Source organism: Leiobunum rupestre, chromosome 8, assembly GCF_980474605.1.
Source record: "Leiobunum rupestre chromosome 8, qqLeiRupe1.1.hap1, whole genome shotgun sequence".
In the NCBI taxonomy this organism is placed as follows: Eukaryota; Metazoa; Arthropoda; class Arachnida; order Opiliones; family Sclerosomatidae; genus Leiobunum; species Leiobunum rupestre.
The window spans coordinates 24,441,077-24,466,681 of NC_143391.1; the positions used below are offsets into that span (position 1 = coordinate 24,441,077).

The window sequence follows — 25,605 nt, forward strand, 5'->3', positions numbered from 1 at the left end:
TCCGAGGGGCAGGTCACTTCCATTTTGGCTGCGTCTTAATCATAGTAAAATTATTAAATCAGGGTAATCGTGATTAAATCAGGGTGATCGTCATTAAATGAGGGTAATCAAGATTAAATCGGGGTAATCAAGATTAAAAAATCTAATCTAGATTTAATCAATCTGATGTGTTTGTTCTTGTTAATTAAACACTCTCTATTGAAGCTTAAAGATTTATTTCCATGATGATGATGATTTTTACATATGAAGTTTTAAGTAAGAGTACCGAACATGTCGGCAGCCGGTAGACCACTGTTTAGGTGGTCATAAAACTAGAGCTCCCTCAGCTTCCCCACCAAGTGGCGCCCCCTGGCTATTATAGTTCATAACATCACCTCTTTTTTAAATAGACTGATTATAGTGTATTTTAACTACATTAACGATTAAACATTTCAGTTCATAAATTAAGTTTTTTAATTGATTTACGTCTTCGACTGGATCTTCGTACGTGTGGTCTGTGTCTACTCACGGACTGTAAATTTTAGAGGACCGGTATTCCCGAGGTATTTTACGCCCCGTTCACCGATCAGGCTGACGGGAGTCGCTCAAGGTCATAAAAAAAACTAAAGCGCGTGTCATTCGGTCGGCCAGATTTCCAGATAACATGCGGGGGGGGTGGGGGTCTATCTCTATGCGTGGTACAAATGACCTTGACGGACTCTCTCTCTCTAGTTCGAAGTGATTGATGCTCGGGGAAACCAAAATTCTACAGGGGAAGGCTACGCTTTACTCGTCCTCTAAAATTTACAGTCCATGGTCTACTCGACTGAGGCTCTTTGTCAAAATCTTGTCTAATAAGTATCCTTGATCGGGCTCCTTCTGATGATGTGGCTACACTAGGAATAGAGATACTTGTGGTAGGCTGTTGCTCTGGTCTCGAGTCTTGTCGTGGTAATAAGATAGGATTGCGACTCGGTGATCGACTTGGTGATGATTTGCTACTCCAGCTTGGAGATTCATTGTCAGGACTCAGGATTGGTGGTTGCTGATGACTCTGGATCGGTGGTTGTTGATGATTCTGGATCAGTGGTTGTAATACAAATCTGTACCCTGCATCTGGATTTGGATTCATTTTACTGGCTCCAGTTGTTGATGTCTCAGACACGGTTGGTTTTAATAACTTCTCACTCCTTAGTCTCAATTGGTTCTGATGTTTTCTAATAATACCTCTCCCAATATCAATCCCATACATCATATTTCCGATAGATTTTTTACAGTTCCCTCTATCCAATTTTCTCCCTTACCATAGTTTTTTACAAAGACTTTTTGATTAGGATGAAATTTATACTTAACATCACTAATTTTTACTAATGGTTTTATCGCTATTATTATTTACTTCTAGCATTTCAATTATAGGTTTATCGATGTTGATATTCTCATTACCTCTCTCCTCTTTAAAGTTCGTTGGATGGACCATGCCATTTTTTTTGCGGATTTCTCTTCCAAACATGATTTCCGCTGGAGATTTACCACTAATTTGCGGAGTGCGGCGATAGTTTGAGAAATCTTGCTAGTCTTACGTCGAGAGATCCATTTGATAATTTTTTTAAACCTTCGTCAATGACATCAATGGCAGAGTTAGAAGTACCATCTATTTTTTTTCAATGATGTCTTCACGGTACGCACCACCATTTCAGCCTGACCATTTGAAGCAGGGTGATACGGTGCAATGGTCAAATGCTTGAAGCCGTTATTCTGCGTGAAGATTTGGAACTCGTTACTTGTGAAACAAGTGGCATTATCACTTCATAATTCCATAACGTGCCAAATTTTGTCGTAAGAATGTGATGACTACGGCGGAACTGGTTGTTGAAGTGACTCCGATTTCCATCCATTTCGAGGTAGAGTCCACTAATATTAATAAATATTTCCCATTTACCGGTCCGGCAAAGTCTATATGGACACGAGTCCACGGTTGGATCTCCTGGGACCACTTCAAGTATTCAGCCTTTGGCATGGTTGCATTTTGCTGACAACTTGAACATGCTCTAATTCTGTCCTCAATGTTGGTGTTCAATTCTGGCCACCAAACTTTGCTCCTGGCTGATCGCTTTGTTTGCACCATTCCCTGGTGTTAGAATGATTTATACCTTTCTTATCCTTCAACACCTCAAAATCCAATGTGTCTTGAAAAAGACTGTTTGTAATAGCTTAGTAGTCTTGAAAAAGGAAATGCGCGACTTTTGACGGGTTGCATTATCCTTTTGTGGGGTGCTGTGTTTGTTGCTTATCGGTGAAACACAGTGTGTTGTAGCTTCTCACTGACACCACGGCAAACAGGTGTCAGGTGCACCTTTCTGCCTAGCATGTAGTATTTCAGTCGATTCAAAAGATCAAGTTATTAAGGGGAAAATCTGGAATCGCGGTCATTCATTATAACCCTCTTGAAATTGGCAAAGAAACCTGCTTTCTAAATAAGCATTTTTAGAAGGCCCAAATGTAAAAATCTTACGAACTGAAAGTTTATTTCGATTTTGTAGGCCCAATCATAGGCACCTTTTTAAAAATTTGGAGGCCCCCAAGTAGGCCTACACTTTTTCAACGTAGGCACGTGCCTACTTGTGCTTGTTGCTGGCGGGGAGCCTGTTTAAATGTGTGATAAATTTTCATTAGTGTGGTTACGTTGGTTTTATATTTTGAGATATGCGCTGTTGTATAGCCTTCACTATTCAGTTAAGGTTTTTACCTCTCCGAGGGGACAAAGTCTCAAAGGGTTGGCAAAACCACCGTGCGACGGTGAGCGTTAACGGATGCATTTGCGGTTTGGTTTGGATGGTGTTTTTTCGCTCACCGTCGTGACGGTTTGGTGTATTACGTTTTTGTAATGTTTATGCGTAGGTTGTGAGTGTTGAATTTGTTGTGTTTGTGTTCTGATGGATGTGCATGTTGAGTCTGTTGTGTTTATATGGGCGTTTTCTCTCCAACTTCTTCTTGATGACTTTGGGACGGACCGAGTGCTGAGTGTAATGCTACCTCTCAACGTTCAATGGCAGGGTTTCCACCAGTTGTACACGGTATTCGTCTTAGTATCAATTTGCGATCGCATCGGGCGGGATTTGAACCCGAGACCTCCTGATTGACAGGCGGACGTTCTACCACAGAACCACCGACACTTGTTACGCCTTATTGAAAATTAGACCTTCAGCTTTATCGGAAGCGTATTTAATAGAGTACGAAATTTTGGTTTAATTGAAATAGAATTGAAATTGAAATTATTGCATCGAAGAAATTCTACATTAGCGTTTCTCTATTGATTAAAAATAAATGCGCCACCCAGGTTTCGAACCCAGACCATTCGGCTTGGCAGTCGAGCGCTCTACCACAGAACCACCGATAGCTCCTTAGATTCACTGAAATTAAGACAGGCATCGTAAGCATAATAGGTAATAAAGTCTTTTTTTATTAATGAATTTATGAAGGCCTAATCTGGTATTTTTTAAAGGTTAAATCTTGTTTTAGCGCAGTCAGCCGAGATTAGAGGGTTAAAGGGTAGACCCTGTGGGTGGTCCACTTTTTTAACGACCTATATATAGTTCTGTTAATTCAAAGGAGATAATTTAACGTTAATTGCTTTAAGAGCTGGCGGTTCGTCAAGTGGCTCTCTGTGCTTTGTTGATGGTAAGGTTTTTGCTTCTTGTAAATACATTTGGTGTGGATATTTGGATATCTACGATTTCTAACGCAGTCAATGATTTCTTGGGTGTGCGAGTCATTATATGATATTGGAAATTAGACGGCATTGGTCTTTTTCATGTGGTATGCGTCACAACGTCAACAGGAAGTGAACGAGTCGTCCACTACCAGATATCTACGGTATCTTCATCAAGGGCGAGTGTTGAAATAAAATGAGCGTTAAAGATGCGGCAAGTATTTCGTAAGAGAGTAATTCCAAAAAGCCTCTGTAGATATTTCTTTCATTAAAATTTGCTTCGTATTATATTTAACTGATAAACTTGCTCTGTAAAAGAGTTTAATTCAATTGTGCATTGTTATAGTACGTCTAACTTACTGTTGTAACTACTTAACTTATGATATTCTGAATAAATTAAAATTGGTCGTTTCGTCTCAATTATTTTAATTATAATTAAAATTTTATACCGGGCGGGATAGAAATGGGTTAATATTTTTAACAAATAACTCTAAATTGCGGAGATATATCTTTAAGGGTTATCTCGATAAATTAATACCACTAGGGACAATTCTTCCGAGGAGAGGTATATTTTGGCTTGCCAACTTGTTTTCTGTGCGTTATAAGCCGGGAATTGTTAGCGGTAAGGTGTTTTTGATTTTTTCTATTACAATTTTCATTACCGAGAGTATATGGATTGAAATTTTCTGGATTTCTAAGTATTTGAATTACCTTGTTGTTTGATTGGGTTATTATTATACTTTTTTATTACATATTTCTGTTAATACAATGTTTATTACTGTGGGTATTTAGATTGACTTTTTCTTGATTCCTAAGTATTTTAATTAACTTGTTACTTAGTGGGGTAATTATCATACAGTGTTTTTTTTTCAAAAACTATGTGTTCTAAAAATTTGTACTGTACATTATACGTGCTGGGGGACACTTTCTACCAAAATTGCATCTAAATCGAAAAATATTTTCACGTTTTTTGAAAATCTAAATTTTAACCGCTATGTGCTATAAGAAAATTGTCAATGAGAAAATTGTAGAGCGTCACCGAAAACGTACAAATATTGTCGGCGCGAAAAAAATAGACGTCTTTTTCACTGAAAAAATACGACTTGAAAAAGTGACAAGTTGGTCAAGCTAAAATAACTTTTTTGAATTCCATTGGGAGAGTAGTCTAACTTTATTAAAGTCAGAAATTTGTTAATCTGGTGTTTAAAGCAATTTAAATTTGGGTGCTTGAATGTTTGGATTGGTCTTGTTGGTAACCGGTTAATTGGCCCAGTATTCTTACCGCAAAATCTAAACGGCCAGAGTTATTTAGATTTCTTGAAAAATGAGCTAGAACAACAACTTGACGAACTGCCGTTGGCGCAACGAGCAAGACTGTGGTTTCAGCAATACGGTGCCCCGCCTCATTACCACAGAGCCGTGAGAGATTACCTAAACAACGAATTTCCACAACGATGGATAGGGAGAAACGGTCCCGAACACTGGCCAGCAAGGTCACCCGATCTGACTCCGTTGGATTTCTTTTTTTGGGGCTTCGTCAAGGACAAGGTGTACGCCACTCCGGTTGAGACCCTTGAAGAGCTGCGTCAACGAATTGTAAGCGCTTGCCGGGAAGTAACCCCGGAAATGATTCAAGCCGCCTTCGACAATATGATTGTTCGCGCCCAAGCCTGCATCGCAGCCGAAGGTGGTATTTTCGAAACGTACTTATAAATTTTGTTTGTAAGTAGATAAATAAAATGTCTCTTTGTTTTTTAAAAAAATTCGCATTTTTCATCCTACGAAATTAAATCGTGTAATACCTTCTTCGCCATTGTCTCCTCGATTTTTCTGCGGTGTTTATTGCATTAAACACCAGATTAACAAATTTCTTACTTTCATAAAGTTACACTACTCTCCCAATGGAATTCAAAAAAAGTTATTTTAGCTTGACCAACTTGTCACTTTTTCAAGTCGTAATTTTTCAGTGAAAAAGACGTCTATTTTTTTCGCGCCAACGCTATTTGTACGTTTTCGGTGACGCTCTACAATTTTCTCATTGACAATTTTCTTATAGCACCTAGCAGTTAAAATTTAAATTTTCAAAAAACGTGAGCATATTTTTAGATTAAGATGCAATTTTGGTAGAAAGTGTCCCCCGGCACGTATAATGTACAGTACAACTTTCTAAAAAAAAACATAGTTTTTGAAACAAATCACTTTTTAGAGCTAAAAAAACACCCTGTATATTTTTCTATTGGTTATTTTTATTGTTTGTTGATAATGTGGGGGATAATTCTTGTCTACGATTTTTTATTTGCATTGATTTTTATCGGCTTTGTTGGGTTGTCGTCATGAGCCCACGCAGTTTTTATTAGTGCTTTGTACTGCTTTCACTTATAGTTGTGCTTTTCGCTTTAACTTTGGTTTTTCCATATAAATTTGATTGTTTAAGAACTATAATACAATGGGTTGGTTTTTCTCTGTGAAATAGTTTCTTGCACGTAAATTTAACGTGTCGTGAGCGTTCTAATAATTACAGGAAGTCTACGAGTCGTCCACTACCAGATGTTAAATATAGCTATTCTACGGTATCTTCATGAAGGGCGAGTGTTGAAATAAAATGAGCGTTAAAGATGCGGCAAATATTTCGTAAGCGAGAAAAATACAAATACCCTCTATAGATATTTCTTTCATTAAAATTTGCTTCGTATTATATTTAACTGATAAACTTGTACTGTAAATAGGGTTAAATTTAATTGTGCATTGTGTTAGTACGTCTAACTCACTATTGTAACTACTTAATTTATAATATTCTGAATAAATTAAACTCGGTTGTTTCGGCTCAATTATTATAATTAAAATTTTATACCGGGCGGGATTGAACCGGGATTACGTTTTTTGTAAATAACTCTAAATTGCGGAGATATATCGTTAAGGGTCATCTCGAGAAATTAAAACCACTAGGGACGATTCTTCCGAGGAGAGGTAAATTTTGGCTTGCCAACTTGTTGAAGTTGAAATTTACGTAAAATTATTAATTTCGCGTTGTATTTTCCTAAAAATGCAATATTTTCCTACCTTCATACAAACTAACTTTATTTTCGCAAATTAAACCATTTTCAAAAGTCGCGGTAAGCCTATAGTCCAGGCAACGAAAAGGTATAGAGGGAAATGTTGGGAACACAATTTTTGACTTGGTAACTTTGTTTGGACTAGTTAGGAGGTGAACATATCAAAAGTCCCCGCCCGTAGCCCTTGAGCCGGGGGGAGGAGGGGGTTTGAAGGTCCCATTTTTCGGTTTTTCGCTTATATCTCGGAAACTATGCGTCCTAGTGACATGGTCACTCTATACACAATGAAAGCTGAAAAAAAGTGGGCCCGACTCGTCTCTAAGCGGTAGGCACAAGAAGGCACGTGCCTACGTTGAAAAATTTTGGGCCAACTTAGGGGGCCTCCATTTTAAGAACTATAGGCCTACTTGGGGCCTCCAATTTAAGAAAAGGTGCCTACTTTAGGCCTCCAATTTACGAAAAAGATGCCTTCTTGGGGCCTAAAATTCATTGAAAAGATGACTAGTTGACTACCAGATTTTTTATTCCTGAACGGCCGGTAATCTTTGCTTTCCACTTTAGAAAACAAGCCCCCTCAGGGGCCCTCTGCAGCCTAAAAAGGGTAGGTTAAGCGGTGTTAACATTCCGAGTTTATTTGCAAAGGGGGATCATTGTATTTCGGGGAGAAAACAGCTGCTTCCGTAAGCCGCACTCGTTATCGTAAAACGTAAAAATGACCTCGGACCTTAGCTCCCAGCCTCCCCACCACCTCGTGGCCAGTTGTGATTCGCCCACTGGGTCACGTGTTCGAAAGGCCGGTGTTAAGACATTATTTTTACCAGAGTTTCATTTCATTTCGTGCGCTTCTTCAAAGCAGTTCTCTACATTTCGAGTCTTGCTCAGTCAGTTAATTTAGTGTCCTTTTTGTTAAATATTTTTGGCAAGTGCCGACCTCTACCTCCTAGAGGTTTAAAGAAGCCGTACTGCGCTTGTTTTAAATAAAAACATTTCGGATTAGTTTATATAGTTAGTTGGCTTTTTTCCAGCTTTTTATTTAGTATCTAGTTATTTTTTACCAAAATATATTAGTGGTGTCTGTTTTGTTTTATTATTTTTGGCAAGAGCCGACTTCTACCTCCTAGAGGTTTAAAGAAGCCGTACTGCGCTTGTTTTAAATAAAAACATTTCGGGCTAGATTATATAGTTAGTTGGCTTTTTTCAAGCTTTTGTAACTAGATATTTTGAACCAAACTCTAATGGGTGGTAAAAACCGAGACTTCAATTCTTCTTGGTACACCAAATACCAAATGCTCGAATATTCTGTAGCAAACGATAAAGTTTATTGTTTTTGTTGTCGGCATTTTTTAGGTGGCAGAAATACGGGATTTATTGAGGGGTTTTCGGACCGGAAAAATATGGCCAAAAGGTTCGAAAAACACTTTACTTCGTCTAAATCTTTACACCAACAGTCTTATAAAAAATATTCAGACTATTTGGAATCGAAATCTCGAGGATCAATAGTATGTCAGGTTGATCAGCATCATAAAACAGACGATGTCTTAGCTGCTCACGTGCAGATAATAGTACTGTGCGCCCAACAAGATCTCGCTCTTCGGGGCATAGGTCGGACGATGAAAATGGGAACAGGGGCAATTTCGTAGAAATTTTAGATTAATTAAAGATAATTTGTCTTAAAAGCCAAGTGCGAAAGTATGCCAAATAAAACATACATAGCACTGTCAGGAGGTTTCTTTTCCGTAATTGCCGATGAGACTAGAGATAATGCGGGAGTAGAACAGCTGAGTGTTTGCATTAGGTATACTAGAAAGGAAATTGGCGTAGTAGAGCGATTTTTAGAATACACAGATTTGCATAAGTTCGACTCTGAAAGCATCAGCTAGGCTATAATTACCCTTTTGACGGAGAATGGACTGAAAATTTAAAATTGCGTTGCTCAGACTTAAGCCTGGTTTTCACTTGGCGGAAAATCACCGACAGAAAGTTTGACGTCGGCGATATGGTTTTCGACGTTTCGCTCACTGTCGGCGTTTTAGCATTTTCACTTGGCGTTTTTTTAGGGCGGAAATAAAGCGATTTCTTTCTGGCAGCAAGTTCGTCGGTTTTCGTCTGATAGTGGAGATTTAAGCCTAGGCCTAAAAATGGATGATTTATCTGATCATAATAGTGAACTATTGATTAAAGCTCATGTAAGAATTTTAAATTTAATGTTATTTTACATGATCTATCGTGTTCAAAGAAATATGAGTTATGAAAGATCGGTTTGTGTGAAAGAAACATACTGGAAAAGAAGGCAACAAGGGTATAAAAAAAAACACGTTCCAAAATTCACAGAAAAGCACGTGGCCGAGTTCCGGATGCAAGAAGCAGGAAATTAACCATCCCCCCGACGTCACAGTCACCTTTCGAAAATGGTTTTTGATAGGTTGAAAAAGAGCGAAATCGCCCAACTGAGCGAAAAAAATAGAAATGAAAATCGCGACACAAAACCGAAAACCGACGGAATTTCCGCCCGGGGTCGACGGAAATTTTCGCCCATTTTCCGTCGACGCCGGGCTTTTTCGCCCAAAAACCGCCAAGTGAAAACCAGGCTTAATGATGGGGCCAGTGTAATGAGTGGGCACGTAAAAGGGGTGAGGGTTAAAATAGAGAAGGCAGTAGGTGGAAATTGTCCGTACGTCCATTGCTATGCCGTTCGTTTAAATTTAGTTTTGGTTGAATGCTTCTCCAATATAGTCGCGTTTAGGGAATTACTCGGACTAGTTCAAGCGATCTATAATTTCCAAAGCAATTCAGTTATTAGGAGTGAATGTTTTGATAATTCTCAAAAAGAGCTGGGCTACGAAATAGTTCTTAAAATGCCGCAAAGCTGCGACACTAGGAGGTGGAGCAAAAAAAAGTCTTCATTACTTCAGAAGTAGATTTGATTCTGTTCTATTAGCATTGGAAAACTTGGTAGAAAATGGTAAGCCCGAAGAAGCTGCCGAGTGTCGAGGGTACATATTGCAATTACAAAACTTCACTAACTTGATTTTGATTACGGCTTTAGATTAAATAATAGGTATTACCAACTCCTTGTCGGAAAACTCGGAATATTTACAAAGTTCGAGAGTCGTTCTAACTGAAGCTATCGCTATTTGCAAAGCTATCATAACTACCTTAGAGGAAGTAAGGAACCCCGAAAAATTCAACTGAATTTGGGACGAAGCTTCTAAGTTAGCAGAATCCGTTTTTATCACGGTTCCCGATCGCAACACTACACCTTTAGCTTTAAGAAAACGAAAAATAATCCCTAATCAAAGACTAAAGCATAGTGTGGTAACGTGTACAACAGGAAACCGAGACACTGAAGCAAAGACCTTAAATGAACAGTTGAGATCAACTTAAGTACTACCAAATAATCGATAAATTTATATTAGAAATGAAAAACCGATTTTTAGAAAATAATAGCCTAATTAAAGGAATAACTGCGTCTGACCCCGACTCGGAAAACTTTCTCGTAGAAAATGACGTCCTAGCCCACTGCCAAATATACACTCGTTGTAATTTCGACCTAGATTCATTGAAAGGTCAAATTAAAATAACCAGAAATTTAATAAAATCGAAAAATTTGAAAAGCGTAACAGACTGTTATCACTATCTAATGACGATGGAAGGTGGCTTTCCCGACTTAGTTCAGTACTATAAAGTTGCTCTGTGTATTCCCGTGGCCAATACTATTTCTGAAAGGAGTTTCAGTGCCTTCAATAGAATTGAAACGCGTCTACGGACAACAATGCGAGAGGATAGACTTTCTAACCTGGCCACATTATCCATTAATCGAGATTTATCGAATCATTTAAAAGAACATCCGATGTTAGTGATTGATGAATTTGGGAAGAGCTCTAATCGCAGAGTGTCATTCATTGAGTAAAACGACTTTAATATTTAAAATAAGGGATTATTGGAATTGGGGATATTGGATATCTAAACGTTGGTTAATCTGGGGGACAAGTGAAAAAATTAATTTAATTTTAGCTTCACATAATTTTGCAATAAGAAACACGGTGAACTCTTTCAAAACGGAGAGTTTAGTTAAAACAAAAAAACGTGAAATTATTGCCTAGAGGGGGCCTCTAAATTCATCGGTGCCTACTTGGGAACAAATCCTGGCAGCGCTACTGTCAGGAGTCTAGGAGAGCGCGAATTAAGTTGAGTAATGGCGCTTTTTGAATCCGAGCACATTTCTAGCGGTCCGTGGAGCCGCGCTCGCAGAGCTCTAGGGGGGCAAAATAACGAGAATGAATATTGGTGTATATAGCAATGAGCCTTCACACCAAGCGCACCAGATTCAAAATAAAACAAATGGAAAAATTAACAAACACTAAAAGCGAACAATGCAATAAAATGAACACACAAAACAAAAATAAAATACGCGACAAATCGAATAACAAAACCAAAAAAGAAACGAGATAATAATAGTCCGCAGAAAGTTATCAAGTCCGAACAGCGTTGCGAAGTATAGCACAAGTGGCGGAAATAACGTCTGAAAATCCGGCGTGGACCGCTTTCAACACACCCGTCAGAGAGACGGGAAGAGTCCTCTTATGGAGACTACTAAGGAGACCTCGCCGTGCTGCAACTTGGGATGGACAGGCGAAGAGAATGTGCTCCGCGGTATCTACCGCCCCGCACTTCGAGCAAGAATCCGAGCTACTCAAATTAAAGCGGAAGAGAGTTGCTTTCGTGGGAAGGCGTCCGCAGCCGAGGCGCGCCAAAAGAGTGTCATCCCGCCTGGGAAGCTGCCGCCGCATAATCTCGCGAGAGCCCGGATTAGGCTTCGCTTCCCTGAGCGCGTAGGAGGTGGCGCGGGTCTGCCAGGAGTCCCACCAAGCACTGGTAACCACTTTACTACACGCGGATTTCAATTCAGAGAGCGTAGCCGGGAGGAAAAAGTCCACCTTGGAGGGACGCGGAAGACTGGTGACATCCGCGAGACCGTCCGCCGTTTCATTGTCCACTACGCCGACGTGAGCAGGACACCACAAAAGAGTCACTGAGTAGGAGTACCCGTCGCATAAGTCATGAATAGCGGTGATTACCGGATCATTTGAACGCGAATGTAACATCGTAAGCGCGCTTTTGGAGTCGGAGCAGAGGACTATTGAACTTTCAAGATGAGCGGAAGCGTATGAAAGTGCCAATTGAATGGCCAACAGCTCTATCCTGTTTATGGGATGGCCGGGATCCACTAGAGACCGAGCACCGACCCCGAGAGAAGGAATGGCGAAGGCGGCACCCCCGACTCCCGAGTCCGGGGCGAGAGACCCGTCAGTGTAAATAACCGTCGCGTCTTTGGCGTAGATGTCAAGCGTCGCGAGGAACAACTGTCGTAGCGCGTCCGAGCAGAGGTCACCTTTGCGAGTAGTTAGCCAACGGGAGATGACCGTCACCTTGGGAGGTTCCCAGGGAGGAGTGGACGTGGGCGGAAGATGACCCCTGGAGGAATGAAAGAGCCAGGAGAGATTGTGTTCCCTAGCCATGTTCCACGCCCGGAGCAGAAAAGGAAGCCGATCCGGGGCGAAGCGATGCTCAATGACCTCCAGTTGAGCCAGGTTGTCCCGAAGAAGAGCGGGATAAAACGTCGGGGTATCCGCTGCGCCACATGGAGCAAGTGTATGGAGGTCCAAAAGAGTGCGACGAAAACTCAGCGGTAGAATTGCGGCCTCAGCTTCCATTAGGACAATGGGTGTAGACCGTGGCACACCAAGGATGACCCGTAGAGCAGCGTTTTGGACTTTGTCCAAAGAGGCGAGCAGAGGAGCGGCTGCGGACGCATAGAGGGGGCTGGAATAATCCAGCCTGGAGCGAATGAGGTGGGTGTACAAAAGCCTTAGCACGCCTCTACTGGCACCCCAAGCGGTCGCTGAGACAGTACGCAGAAGATTGAGGCGCTTGAGAGAAGAGGAGGCTAGAGCCTCGACGTGAGGCTTCCATGTGAGTCGGTCGTCGAAAATACCACCGAGGTACCTATACGAGTGGACTTTGGTTAAGGGAGTGCCATCGAGACTGAGAGTGAGATCGCCTGGGATGGTAGTCTAATTTGAGAAAAGCATAAACTGGCACTTGAGTCGCTGAAAGTTGAGCCCCCAGAGTGTACCGTACTCCGCGATGTGATCAAGCGATTGCTGCATGGAGCCGTATAAGGAGTGAAGGGCTTGGCCACAGACCCAGGCCGCAATATCGTCGGCGTGTTCCCCTTGGGAAACATGTCTCTGGCATAGTTGCGACCTGATCCAACGAATGACTCGATCGTTGGGCCCTGCGACGAGCCGCTTTGACAGTCTTGGCCTGCTTCGAGCATGTGGCATCCCACCAAGGAGGCTGGCGGGGGGCTGCGGAACCACTTCCCCGCTTAACCGGAATCGTTGCCAGGGCCGCTTGAAATATAATAGTTTCAGCCGACTGAGTTGTCAAGGGGCCAGTTGATAGGGAATCATCCAAAAGAATGCGAAAGCGTTTCCAGTCAGCCGCAGGGTAGTGCCAGTGAGCTGGACCAGTATGACCGATATCTGCTTGAGATGGAGCGCCCATGTGAATCGGAAGGTGGTCACTGGTGCCTGCAAGTATGACAGACCAAGGGAGATGGATAGCCAGGTCGGTACTCGCAAAAGCGAGATCTAGTGCACCATCAGGACCCTTAGTTGGGCGACGAGTCGACTCACCGCTGTTGAGGAGGACCAGATTGTCGTGGTCTTCCAGCCAAGTCTGGACGAGGCGGCCCTGTGCGTCTGTCTTGTAGCTGCCCCAGAGAATGTTATGGGCATTGAAATCGCCTAAGATTAAGGCGGGAGTGGTTACATCCCGAAGGAGAAGGTCGAAAAACGCCTTAGTGGCTTTACTATGATGATCATAGATGTTGAAGAGGGTGAACCATCCAACGGAGGAGTGAATCTTCAAGGCTAGAGATTCCACACCGACACAGGCTGGAGATGGTAAACGGACTACCGGAAGAGACTTGTCGACGAGAGTCGCAACACCACCACGAACTCCGGAAGGCGAAGGGCGATGGACAACCCTGTCCGCACGAAAGGGTTCATAACAGCCGAAATGAAGATTGACTGTATCCGTTGGAGAGAGAAAAGTTTCTTGAAGCGCGATAATATTGGGGTGTAAATCACCGAGAAGGTCAATGAGATCCGGTAATCGAGAACGAATGCCGTTGACATTCCACTGGAGGACGCTAATCATCTCCAGTAGGATGTGAAGTGAAGGCATCCTGAGTGGTAGTGCCCTGACCATGAGGGGGCAATTTGCTGTTGAACTTGTCCACAAATCCGGCGGTAAGAGAAGCCGCAAGGGATTTCAAGACCGACCGTTTGTCCTGGGTGCCCTGGATCTTTTCGTAGGTTTCCACAACGGCGGCCACGATGTGCGCCACCATCAGAGAAATATCAGCAGCCGAAAAAAGACCCAGAGGCGCGGGCGTCTGTAGCGCTGGAGCGGACGCAGCCGACGGTGGCGGCCTGCGTGGGGTTTTACTCCTGAGGCGTGACACTACGTGGGCGTATGACTTTTGACGGACGATTGCTCGTGCCTCTCTAAAGGAGACATCCTCTGTGCGGCGGACTTGTAGTACTTTCTGCTCCCGTTTCAGAGAAGGACACTCTGAAGACTTAGAGCTGTGGGCACCTTTACAGTTGACACAATATGCCGTCGCTTCACACCTCTGAGTAGGATCATAGACGTGATCCTTTCCGCATGTGGCGCAGATCTCGTGAGCCACTTGGGTTCTGCAAGCCGAAGCAATGTGCCCGTAGTGCCGGCACTTGTAACACTGTAGTGGACGAGTGGTGTAATCTAGAACCCCAAAAGCCATGCCATACACGAAGATTTTCCTCGGAACGGATTCCTTGGGAAAGCCGATGAGAAACGTATTGGAACGGCCACCTAGACGGCGGACCGACTTGACCGCTTGCTGCCTGGAGTGTAAGGCCTCCTCAATATCCGCTTTGGTAATGTCCGTCGGGACATGAATAATTCGCCGTAGAGCCACTTCCGATGCCGTCTGGGATCCCGCCACTCCAAATTTGAAATCTCCGAAAGCGGTCGCTGATTTGACAGCCGCAGCCTGCTCCTCTGTTTTCGGGAATACCAGCAGGTCCCCCTGTGGGAGGGGCTGAAAAGTGACCCCTTCGCCGAAAGCACCAACGGTATACACGTGAAGTTGTTTTGTACCCAGGCTAAAGAATTTCTCTACTTCTAAAGACGGCTTCAGGCGGAGGGGGGGGGGAGACCCCGGCGAGGGGGTGCCCCGGGCGCCGAAACGTCCTGGAATTCGCGGTGGGGGGGGCCACGTACGTAGGAATGTTACCCAACGTTCGGCGAGCGCGAACGCTTGGCGCGGTTTATCGGCCGGCCGCGGCGATCCACGGTGATGTAGCCGGAAGAGTCATCTTCGGCCAACTCCATACCTTGAGAAACGCCGGCAAATTCCGAGGAAGAAGCCATAGTCCCAAAAGCGGGCGACTAAAACAGGACGGGGAAAGCTAAAAAACTAGGCAGGATAGGGACTGTGAAAGCTAAGACAAAAGAAGCTAGGCCGAAAAGGCTTAGAGAAAAAAAAAAGAACTAGGGAAGGTAAAAGAAAGACGAAGACAAAAAAGACACGTCCTTCCGCACCAAAAAAAAACCGCATTCCGCAGAGCTCTAGTTGGGATCGGATGATAGTTGAGAAGCTACCTCCGTATGCTGACAGATGGCAGCAGCACGCCCTTCGCAGCCGAGAGAGAGGCTCCGGAAATATCTTTCCGTATTGGACGGCGGGAAATCCATGTTTATTCAACTAGAGGGAGTGGGGGCGGGGGGGGGGTTGTGGGCTCGGTTCCAGTGCGGGGTAACCTTGGTGTGTTCATGGACTAATTAGTTCATGAAGTGTCTAAGGTCTCTCTGTCTGACCAGACAAACACGAACGAGACCTTTCGCGCTTACAGGGCCTTGTTCTATGTCTGTATCCCGCTACTAAGCGAGAGGGTGGTTTGGTATCACCTGGCGCTGGTTGGACATCGACCGGCGAAAATTCAACCCACGGTCTCTGAAATTGTCGGGCACATGTAATTTCGCAACGTACGAAAATAATGACAAAAAGTACCCGCGTAGTAGTTGACGGGTATTAAGGCAGATGGCACTATATTTTCTAATTGAGAACTTGGCGCCCTTTCATATCGTTAAATATACACAAGGAAGAAGTATTATTATCCTCTAAACACGTACAAGAGCACTCGCCAATAGCGCCATTCAGGAAATACAAAGAGGAAATGTAGTGAAAAGGGGGGAAAGTCCTCGGACCTGGCAGAGAAAGGGCAAACAAACTCGCTTCTTATGGGCCTACTACGAACAGAGACCACCCGCACGTGCCTCGTCAAAACTTCGTTCTTTGAAATTATAGTCAGAATGGCCCTTGACTAAATACTTTTCCAAAGGGCCAGGAATAAATGAAGATACTTTTAAAGGATAGATAAAGCACGAGCATCGAAAAAAGTCTGCCTTACTTAACAGGCCCTACATGGGTTAGGGTGTGCAATAACTGGTGGCTTTACCGGGGAGTCGGGGTCCGGCTCTTGTAACCCATAAGGGCGGTGGCGCACTGGGAGATGTTAGCTCTGATCAAATGGTCCTATCTCCACCTCCGACTTCGGTCAGGTTTGGGCTGAATACTGAGCTTCGGTTCAGGCTAACGGAGAGGGTCCAGGCAAACTGGCCACCTCAGCGGATTGGGTAGCCTGCTGTGGGGCGGCCTCCATATGCGGGCACGGCGGTCCTGTTTCCCGGCCTTTTGGGGTCCACCGGGATCTCCGGTGCCAGCTGTGCCGGGTTACTTGGACTGCTGTGTGCTCGTCGTTCCCCTTTAGGAGCTCTCTCCAAAGGGTTTGACTCTTTACCTACGTAGGTAGGGTGTCGGCTGGAGATGCTACAGCATCCACTCTTAATCCCACTGCTGTGTGCGAAGTGGGGATTGGTCCACCCATTGCTGCACCTTCTGCTGGATTGAGTGGCTTGCGTCTAAGGTGCGAACATCAGTAGTAGGGTTCTGCTACCCATGCTGGATTTGTCACCTGTCCGGGCTTTGGGACGATGGCGTAGGGCACTATGATGATAGGCCTCCGGTGGTATGGTCTTTGTTACTAGGTACACCGGGCTATAAATTCTGACACACTGCGTTACTTAACATCACTCAACAACTTCAAGATCTTCACTTCACGTCACCTTCATAGGCCTCTTCCACTTATCCTCCTCCATCAGTAGTAGAGAAGGACTAAATATGAACATGTAAAATCCAAGATGGCCGCCAAGATGGCCACCAAAACAACCCTCCACCCCCCCAAAATATTTTCCAAAAATTTTTGTCCTTGGAAAAATTAAAAAAAATATTTTAATTTAAATCTCAAATTTCACCTTGAAGATGATCTTTGACCTCGACGCTCGAACACTGTCCACAACCACTAAGCCTCGGTCTATACTCCCAACAAGTTTGGTCACGATCGGACAAGGTCGAACCGAGATATCGGCGGTAATATGTGACCCCACCAAATACTTCCACTTATTTACTTTTGATATCGTTTTTTCGTTTTTTTCGTTTTTTCGCCGTTTAAAATGCTAATTAGTTATTTGCGAGATGGGGAAACGAATTCGCGACCTTCGCTTTATACCCTTGGCGGTTTTGGCCCCACCCAAAATACTTTAAACGTCTAAACTTGCGATAATAACTATTTCTATAAAAAATATTTGTTTTTACATTTAAAAGTCAAAGGATATGTGTAAGCGTAAGACGTCTCAAAAATCGAGCTCTTTAAAGGTTAAAAAATGAAGTTATTTATGGGGAAACCAGAAATTAAATGCAAATCGCCTAACGATAATCCTTGTTATTATAATGAGCCATGTCGCAAACACGCTTTTAATTTCTTTGATAATTTAAACTTTAGTGTTAAATGCTGGATTTGTCAAGAACAATGTCTTGACAAGACAATTTTTAAACAACACTTAATGGATCACTTATCGAGTAGTTATAAAAATCAAATTCGTATTGATGTTTGCGATTGTCTTCATTCAAAGAAACCAGAATATACAACCAAAGAAGAAATATTAGACGATCAAATTATTGATTATTTGAACGAGTTTAACGTAAAACATCAAGAATGGTTAAACGGTAATTGTTTTCTTAATTTTACATTAACTGTGGAATTCAAAATAGAAATATTAATTGCAGAAGCATGTTCCTTAAAAAAGAGGATATTTAAATCTATTTTTTTAATTTTAAACCTTAATTAACGTGTCATTATTAATTCTGTTTAATTCACAATGCGCTTCTGATTTGATCTGTCTGTTTTAAAATTTAAATATTCAGTTTTTCATGTTTGCAGATTGAATTTCGTACAATTTTACAAGTATATTTAATTTCAGGTTCCGAGTTGAAAATTATCTTATAACTGTATTATTCATTTTGAATTTTTGTTTAAAAACAAAATTTGGAAAAAAGTTATGTTATCAATTTTATTCAAATAAGCAACACTCGTTAGTTGTAAACTAGATTAAGTGTTAAAAACTAAAACCCAAAATTTGTTAGTAAACCATGATTTCCAAAAATTTACATATCAACCTCACAGAATGCTAAGCTTATCAGACAGTAAAGAGAGTCATAAAATCGATTGATTTAAAAGTTATTATAAATCCTACAAAATAAAGGTGTTTCGGATAGTTAAATTGTTCTCTTGGTAATTTGTATGATCGCTTACATGTATCGACTCCATTTTTTAAATTTCAATTAATTTTTAGTTTTTCATGATATTTATTATAAAGAAAAAATATCCAAAATAATGCAATAAAACCTTTAAATAATATTTTACCTCCGTTAATCTCGTAATGAGATTTTATCAAACCGCAAAATCTTCGTCACGAAATTTAAAAAAATATATAAAATATTAAGAAATGAAACATCTACATTTTAAGCAAAAAAATAAAATGTTGTATCTATCTTCGGGGCAAACGTTTCTAATATTACGCAAACATTTAAAAAATTTCTTGTGGTTTCGGGCTACTATTTTTTGCATTGTAACACATTTTCCGTATACAGTACCTGTTTATTTATTTGATCTGCTTTAAAATACTAATTGTCTGATTATTATAGGACAAGAAAATTTACACTTATACGAAATGTTTATTATATTTTCTACAAAAGCATGTTTGGATGTATTATGTAATAATCGTATGATTAAATCTTATAAGAATTATCGCGATGTTTAGTGTTATTTAAAACTTTGAATGTTTGAATTAGTAAAATATTTCAAACCAGGCAAGAATAAGTTCCACTTAACCGAGCGAAGAGTATATGAATCGCAAAACACATTCTAGCCGGGGGCCACACTATTAATGGATAGGTAATTAACTTCTAGTCGTTTTACCTGTGGGTAAAAGTGATGAAAATGTATTCAATCGAACCTGTGGTAAAACTGGGGTGTTATCATGTTGCCGAGCTTGTTCACCTTGGTATTAGGTATTATTTTTACGGTCTGTTATTGAACGTTCACAATTCACTTCTCTGTGATTCAATAGTATTTATTGACCATCGCCTTGATTAATGTGCATTGTATGTTACAATTATTACAATCAGTTTAATTTATTCCGATAGTTGGATTTACCACATACTATACAAATAATCCTTTAAAGTTGATCATAGCAAATTTAACATATTAATAATGGTGTCCTAGGTAAAATATTTACATGCCAAAAGAACATTATTAGATAAATAGACCAAGCTTAAAGACCATTTTCAATATAATAATATATCAAATGGGCTTTGAATTTTATAATGTAAAATATATTATAACAGATTTGACAATATGAAGATTATAGTAGAATATCGCATTAGGAAACATTTCCATAATTTTAGTTTTAATGTAGTATGCAATTGTCAATTTAAAAGTAACAGTCCATCAGTTTGATATTTAAGAACATTTTGCAAATTATGTTATTATTAAATTTTAGAGTCATTCCAGGTGAGATAATATTAAATTATTTTAGAATAAAGTCTTTATCTTTCAAGATTTACTGGTTCTATTAAATAACATGGAACAATGACAACATTTTTATCATCAGAGTAAATCAATCCTATTTCTTTTGAAAGAAATTGTGCACCGTTTTTGCAAAATAGCGCAAATTAATGTATCTTTTGTTGCGATAAATTCTATATTATTAGTGATTTGAAGAAAAAACCCATGGACAATTTCATATAAAATGGGTAAATTTGAATACATTTCGGCTAAATCATATTAAATTGGGTAAGTTCTTATATTATTGGATTAACTGAAATTATTATGATTGACTTGATAATAAATTGAAAACATACATTTTGGTAAATGCTTGTATCTTGGGTTAATTGAAATAAATAAATTTAATAGAAACAACATTGCCTACATTTATATAAATTTTAAGAAATTCAAATGTTATTTTTTATTTGAATAATTTTTGGTAAATTCCAATGATATTGCATAATTAATATCATTTTGTTTAGTTTTTTTAATTTTGACTAAGTTCAATTTACTAAGTGTAAGTTCATTTACCATTGGGTGGTGCCTCAGGTATTAACTTAGGTGATTATTATTATTAATGGGAATAATATCGATACATTTATTATCTAATTAAAATAAATATTGGGTAAATTTATGTAATGTTTTTGTAAATAGATAAGTGCTTGCAACGAACAAATAGACCGAATTATTGAAGAATAACTACGGATTTTATCGGAACATGAGGTATTTGGTGGCAGGTGTTTTGAAAACAAATGGCATGATTAAGAACTAGCTCAAAAACAGGTAGCTGATTTAAACAGCCCTATAATATTACAAATCTTTGTAAAACTTTAGTTTTGGGAAATACCGCTAGAAGACGCCAGTCACATTTATTATAATTATAATTAATTTTTTAGCAAAATATCGGTCGATCGAGTACTATAAAAAATATTATTTAGTTAACATTTAAATTAAAACAAAAGATAAAATAAATATTAAATTGTTTGTAATTTAGACTAAAAATATTACGTTGAATAATAAAAAAAGGTAGTATGAGTTTGAAAGACTTTTATTTTTGAACATGTTTTCAATACTTATAATTGTGTCTAAAAGAAAAGTTAACTACCGAAAAACTCCGAAAATGAAACAGTAAAAATGTTTCAAAGTTAAAAAACCAATGTTTCAAACTTTAAAAAAATGTGTGTGGAATATATAAACCTTACGAACCACCATACAAGTTACAAGCAAGTGTTTTGATAGGTCACAAAACGTCAAACATCAAAGAAATTGGTAAATTATATAAACGGCAAAACTGACAATCAAATATACAATTATACAAATAATTTCAATCCTTATGTGCAAAGATTTATTGAAAAGTTACTCCATCGGATGATATTACTGAAAGCACCCGAATCCAATTTCTACAGGATTAACATCCAAGGAAAAATTGAACGAATTTTTTACACAACGCTATCAACATAATGAAAAATTGAAATTATTTAGAAGTTTGTAAACATTTGAAATTACTTTGAATAAATTTTTTTTTAAACCTTATCAAGCTGGCTTATTTCATATTTACTAAACATTTTGGCTGAGGCAAGGAAGTTTGTACTTTTTTACAGACAAAAATACATTTAAAAAATCGAGATTGTTAATTTTGTGCGACATTATCATTCGTCTAACTTGTTTTCCTCGAGAACGGTGTAAATGACTAAAATCTATGCAAAATTGGTAGTTTGAAATGTTTTTCGTGACAGTGTGCTCAATTCGTGTACGACTGTTTTATAAAGCTTGAAACTATTGCGAAAATATAAAATTTGTTAAGTAGTAAATTTATGAAATTTTGTTTTAATAAATATTTATTTAAATGTGATGACAGAGAATACATTATTTATTTACAAGCTGAAAACACTTTTTAAATATTGTACGTCATTTAAACAATGATCCATTAATTCCCTTACGTCAAATGGGCAATAACCTATAAATTGATCCAAAAAATCTTCTTCCACTTGATAATCCTGTGAAATACGAAAGGCAGCGTAGATTTCTACGAAATCACAGAGTGCGTCTCGTTTTTCCAGTGGTTTATAAAACTCTTGAAATTTCGAAAAATTATCAACCAATACAGAAAACATTTGATTTACAGCAAACATGCTATTTCTTAACAGATTTAACTGTTCATCTATACGCAGTTTAAATTCGTCTAAAGCTATCACTTGCACTCTACTAAGTGAAAAACTGGTTGAATAGTTCATTTCGTATTCAAGATACTTTTGCGTAAAAGGTAATAATGACCACATAAATTTTCCACCATCGGAAGACACTTCAAAACTGTGATGGAAAGTACAATCGGAATAAGGATCAACGATCGGAATTGGCAGGTTAACTTTTTTTTTTATGTAGAGCTTAGATTTTCAATAATTGAAGACCATGATTTTGTGAGGGCGTCCCATGTTTGCAAGGAAATGATAGTGCTTTGGTTCCCATTGGAAATGTAAATTCCGGGCTCTTTCCGAAAAATTGATACTGTTACAACTAGTCGACTGTCCGACCTAAATTTTAAAGATACTACAACAACAAAAAACAATTTTAAAACAATATAAGTTATTTTAAAAATACAAGTTTTAACGTACCCTTTTTAAAAACCATTGTGTATTTAATGAATTCTTCAAGAGAAATAGTACCAAAAATCCACTGTTTTTTTATCAAAATACACAATTTTTGCCGAGTTAATTAGAAATTCAACGTAACGGCTATAAAACACAGTAAATTTAGTTCTAGCTAGATCGAATAAAACGTGCAGGAATGTTTTAATAGAGAGCGTTTCTCACCGTTCTTCCTTATCGTAAGGCTTTTTCTCCCGGTATACCCTGGAGTTGGTGCGCGTAACGTTTTCCCTCACGCTAAGATAGCCCGCCGGCTAAGACAGTTGGGGAAACTCCGCCTCGATGAGGGTTGTTTTATCTGATTGTTTAGTATGTAATATTATTATGTAAATTTATAACATAAAACTCAAAAATGAATAATACAATGTTATAAAATAATTTTCAACTCTGAACCTGAAATTAAATATGTTTGTAAAAAATTGTTATAATTTGTTTTTAAATTATCTTACATCCTTCTAGCTGTCACACTCTAAAATAAAAACTCTGATTTAAAATTTAAAACTTTTATTAATATTTTACAACATTTTTTGTTGACACAAAGGAACTATCGTTAATAACATTTAACACGCTATCTATAAAAACCACTAAATTGTCTATCGCCTTTAAGAACCCAGTTTTTGGGGCTCCTTCCAAAAGCATTTCGTGAGAATTATGCTCTTTTTGAAAATAACTCATTCTTTGTGCAATTAAATCCATTTCAAGATTTCGATTAAGTTTTTTCAATTCTTTATTTAAATGTTTAATCAGTTCATAGTCCTTAAACGGTTCCTTATTTTCTTTATAAGTCATTATTCGCCAACAAAAATCAAAGCGAAACTAGTTTGTATAGAAAGCGATGTGTTTTGTTTTTTCTAACAGACCACGTAATATAAACTACATTAACAACCCGATTTTAAACAGGTTACACAAAAATATTTTATCGTTACACCTTGAAATAAAAATTATAAATAAAAATTTTTTTAACTTTTTTTTGTGATATTATTTTACATTTCCAATTTGGCAAGAATAAATGGACACAAATGAATCTGATTACCGCGAACTATTAATGGTACATCACAATCTTTCCGTCTTTCAACAATTAAACCGTAGAAAGGGCGAAAAAAGCCCCAGGTGGATAATTCATCTTAACTCAATAATCTTTTTTCTTCCGAAATCCTTTGCAAATATTCGTTAGATAGGTTCCTTTCGTATGAAAGGTAACAAACTTTCAAGGAGTATTCTCTCTGCTATATATTCCGCTTGAAGTTTTCGTTTCTGTTTTTTCAATTCTATAATTGTATGCTGTAGTGACAACAATTCATTCTCCTTACACAATTCTTTATTTTGTTCAGCACTCATTTTTTTCGACTGTCGTCAACAGATTTTATTCTGTTATGTGTCAAAAGTAATGAAATAGGCAAAAATCCATAAAAATCAAAATTTTTGGTATTTGTTCATAGAGTGCCGGTTTTAAATAAAATTCTTTTTTTAATCATCACACTAACATCATTATGGAAAGCACGCGCCAGTTCTATTATTCCCGCCCATTATTTCGTTTTCCATGAAACCTAACGATCGTTTTGTCGTTATAAAATACCAACGTGCTTGTGAAAATGATAAATTGACTAATCTAAGTTATATATATTATATTTGCTGTTGCCAATAACTAAGTCTTTAATCCAATCTTGTGACGTATACGCTAAAATATAAAATAATAATAGATGTCTGTATGTATTAAAAATGCAATATACATACATTTTTGTAACGAAATTTTCCATTATTTAATATTTGTACCCAATTAAATTAATTATAAATATAATTAAAATGAAGCATAAGCAAGCAACAATAAAACCATTGACTGTACGCTTAATAAAGAAACCATTCAAATTAAAAATACAGCCCTCTAGAAATAATAATAGTGTTAATAATAAATGTAATTATAAATGTATTTCATAGTTTACACATAATATAGGTTGTTTACATTAAAAGACGGGAGATAAATAACTCCATATGTCATCTTCAAAACTTATTGTAGCCTATTGAACCAGAAAACGTACAAATACAATAAACAGACTAAGATACGATAAGAACGATTTATTCTTAATTTGTTACGTTTATTCAATACACGAAGATAAACGTTCACGAATGCAAATTTTTTCACGCGGACAAATACATGAAATTAAGTTTTAATACGCTTATAGTAGTTAAGATGCCTAAAAATTCCAGATAATAAGACGTACGTAAATTCTGGTACCTTACGATATTCATTTACCTAATTTTAAGTTTAATTTACGCTTAGATTTATCTTTGTTGTCAACTTATTTCAGAAAATTCAATTTACAAACTCAGTGAAATATTTCATGCTTCACATTTATAATTTTTAAAGCTTTTAAATAATTTTGTGTGGGGTCGATGCTATCAATTGTTAATAAAAAAATTATGCGTTATTGAGTTTTTTTATTACTAAACTTGGAGAGACTTATTTTATCAATAATTATATTCATCAAACAATCATAGAAGGGATGATCTGATTTAGAAAGAATTGTTCATATATACCCAGTTAATTTTTTAATCGGAATTGTATTTATACATTGTTGTTTTCTTGTAATAAAATTATATTAACTCTATTTTAACAAATTCTATATATAATCATATATACCAACATTTTTTAACTGTTTGTTAAATATTTATTTAATTATTTTACATAAATTAAATTATAAACATTAAGTTGTGTTAGTTGGTTGAACCGAACCCATGACATCCTCTTTCCGTTTCTTTAAATTTCTGTTTAATAACAAGAAATAGTATATTATGTCAAAACTTTAGGTAAAGTCTTGGTTAAACATACTTCACACTCTACTACTGATGGATAAAATATTCTCTCACAAATCAATTGCGCTATTTTATCATCTCTTATGGAAAATAATAACAGTGTATTTTATAGAAAAAAGATTTATTTACATGTTTTAAATCATTTTACAAGTTTTTTCAAGATTTTGCAATACTTCAATAGAAGTTTCCGCATTGTTGGGGATTAAAATTTGATTATTTTTACAATATTCTTCAAAATAAATAAGTGCTTCCAGCTGATTATCGCTCGGCATTTTCAAATCGTTTGTAAGCACAGGGTTAGACTCCATTAAATAATTCAACGTTTCTTCAGCCATGTTAAGAATATT

At 38.3% G+C, this 25,605-nt stretch overlaps 1 protein-coding gene across 1 annotated transcript; it reads right to left on the reverse strand.

Annotated features, from left to right (window-relative positions):
* Positions 1–11,213: 11,213 nt before the first annotated feature.
* LOC149932831 (uncharacterized) lies at positions 11,214–13,081 on the reverse strand. Its single transcript, XM_090157189.1, has 2 exons — positions 12,878–13,081; positions 11,214–12,815 (listed from the first exon to the last, which is right to left on the reverse strand). Exons 1-2 carry the CDS (start codon positions 13,079–13,081, stop codon positions 11,214–11,216), a joined length of 1,806 nt encoding a protein of 601 aa, XP_090013315.1.
* Between the last annotated feature and the right edge of the window lie 12,524 nt (positions 13,082–25,605).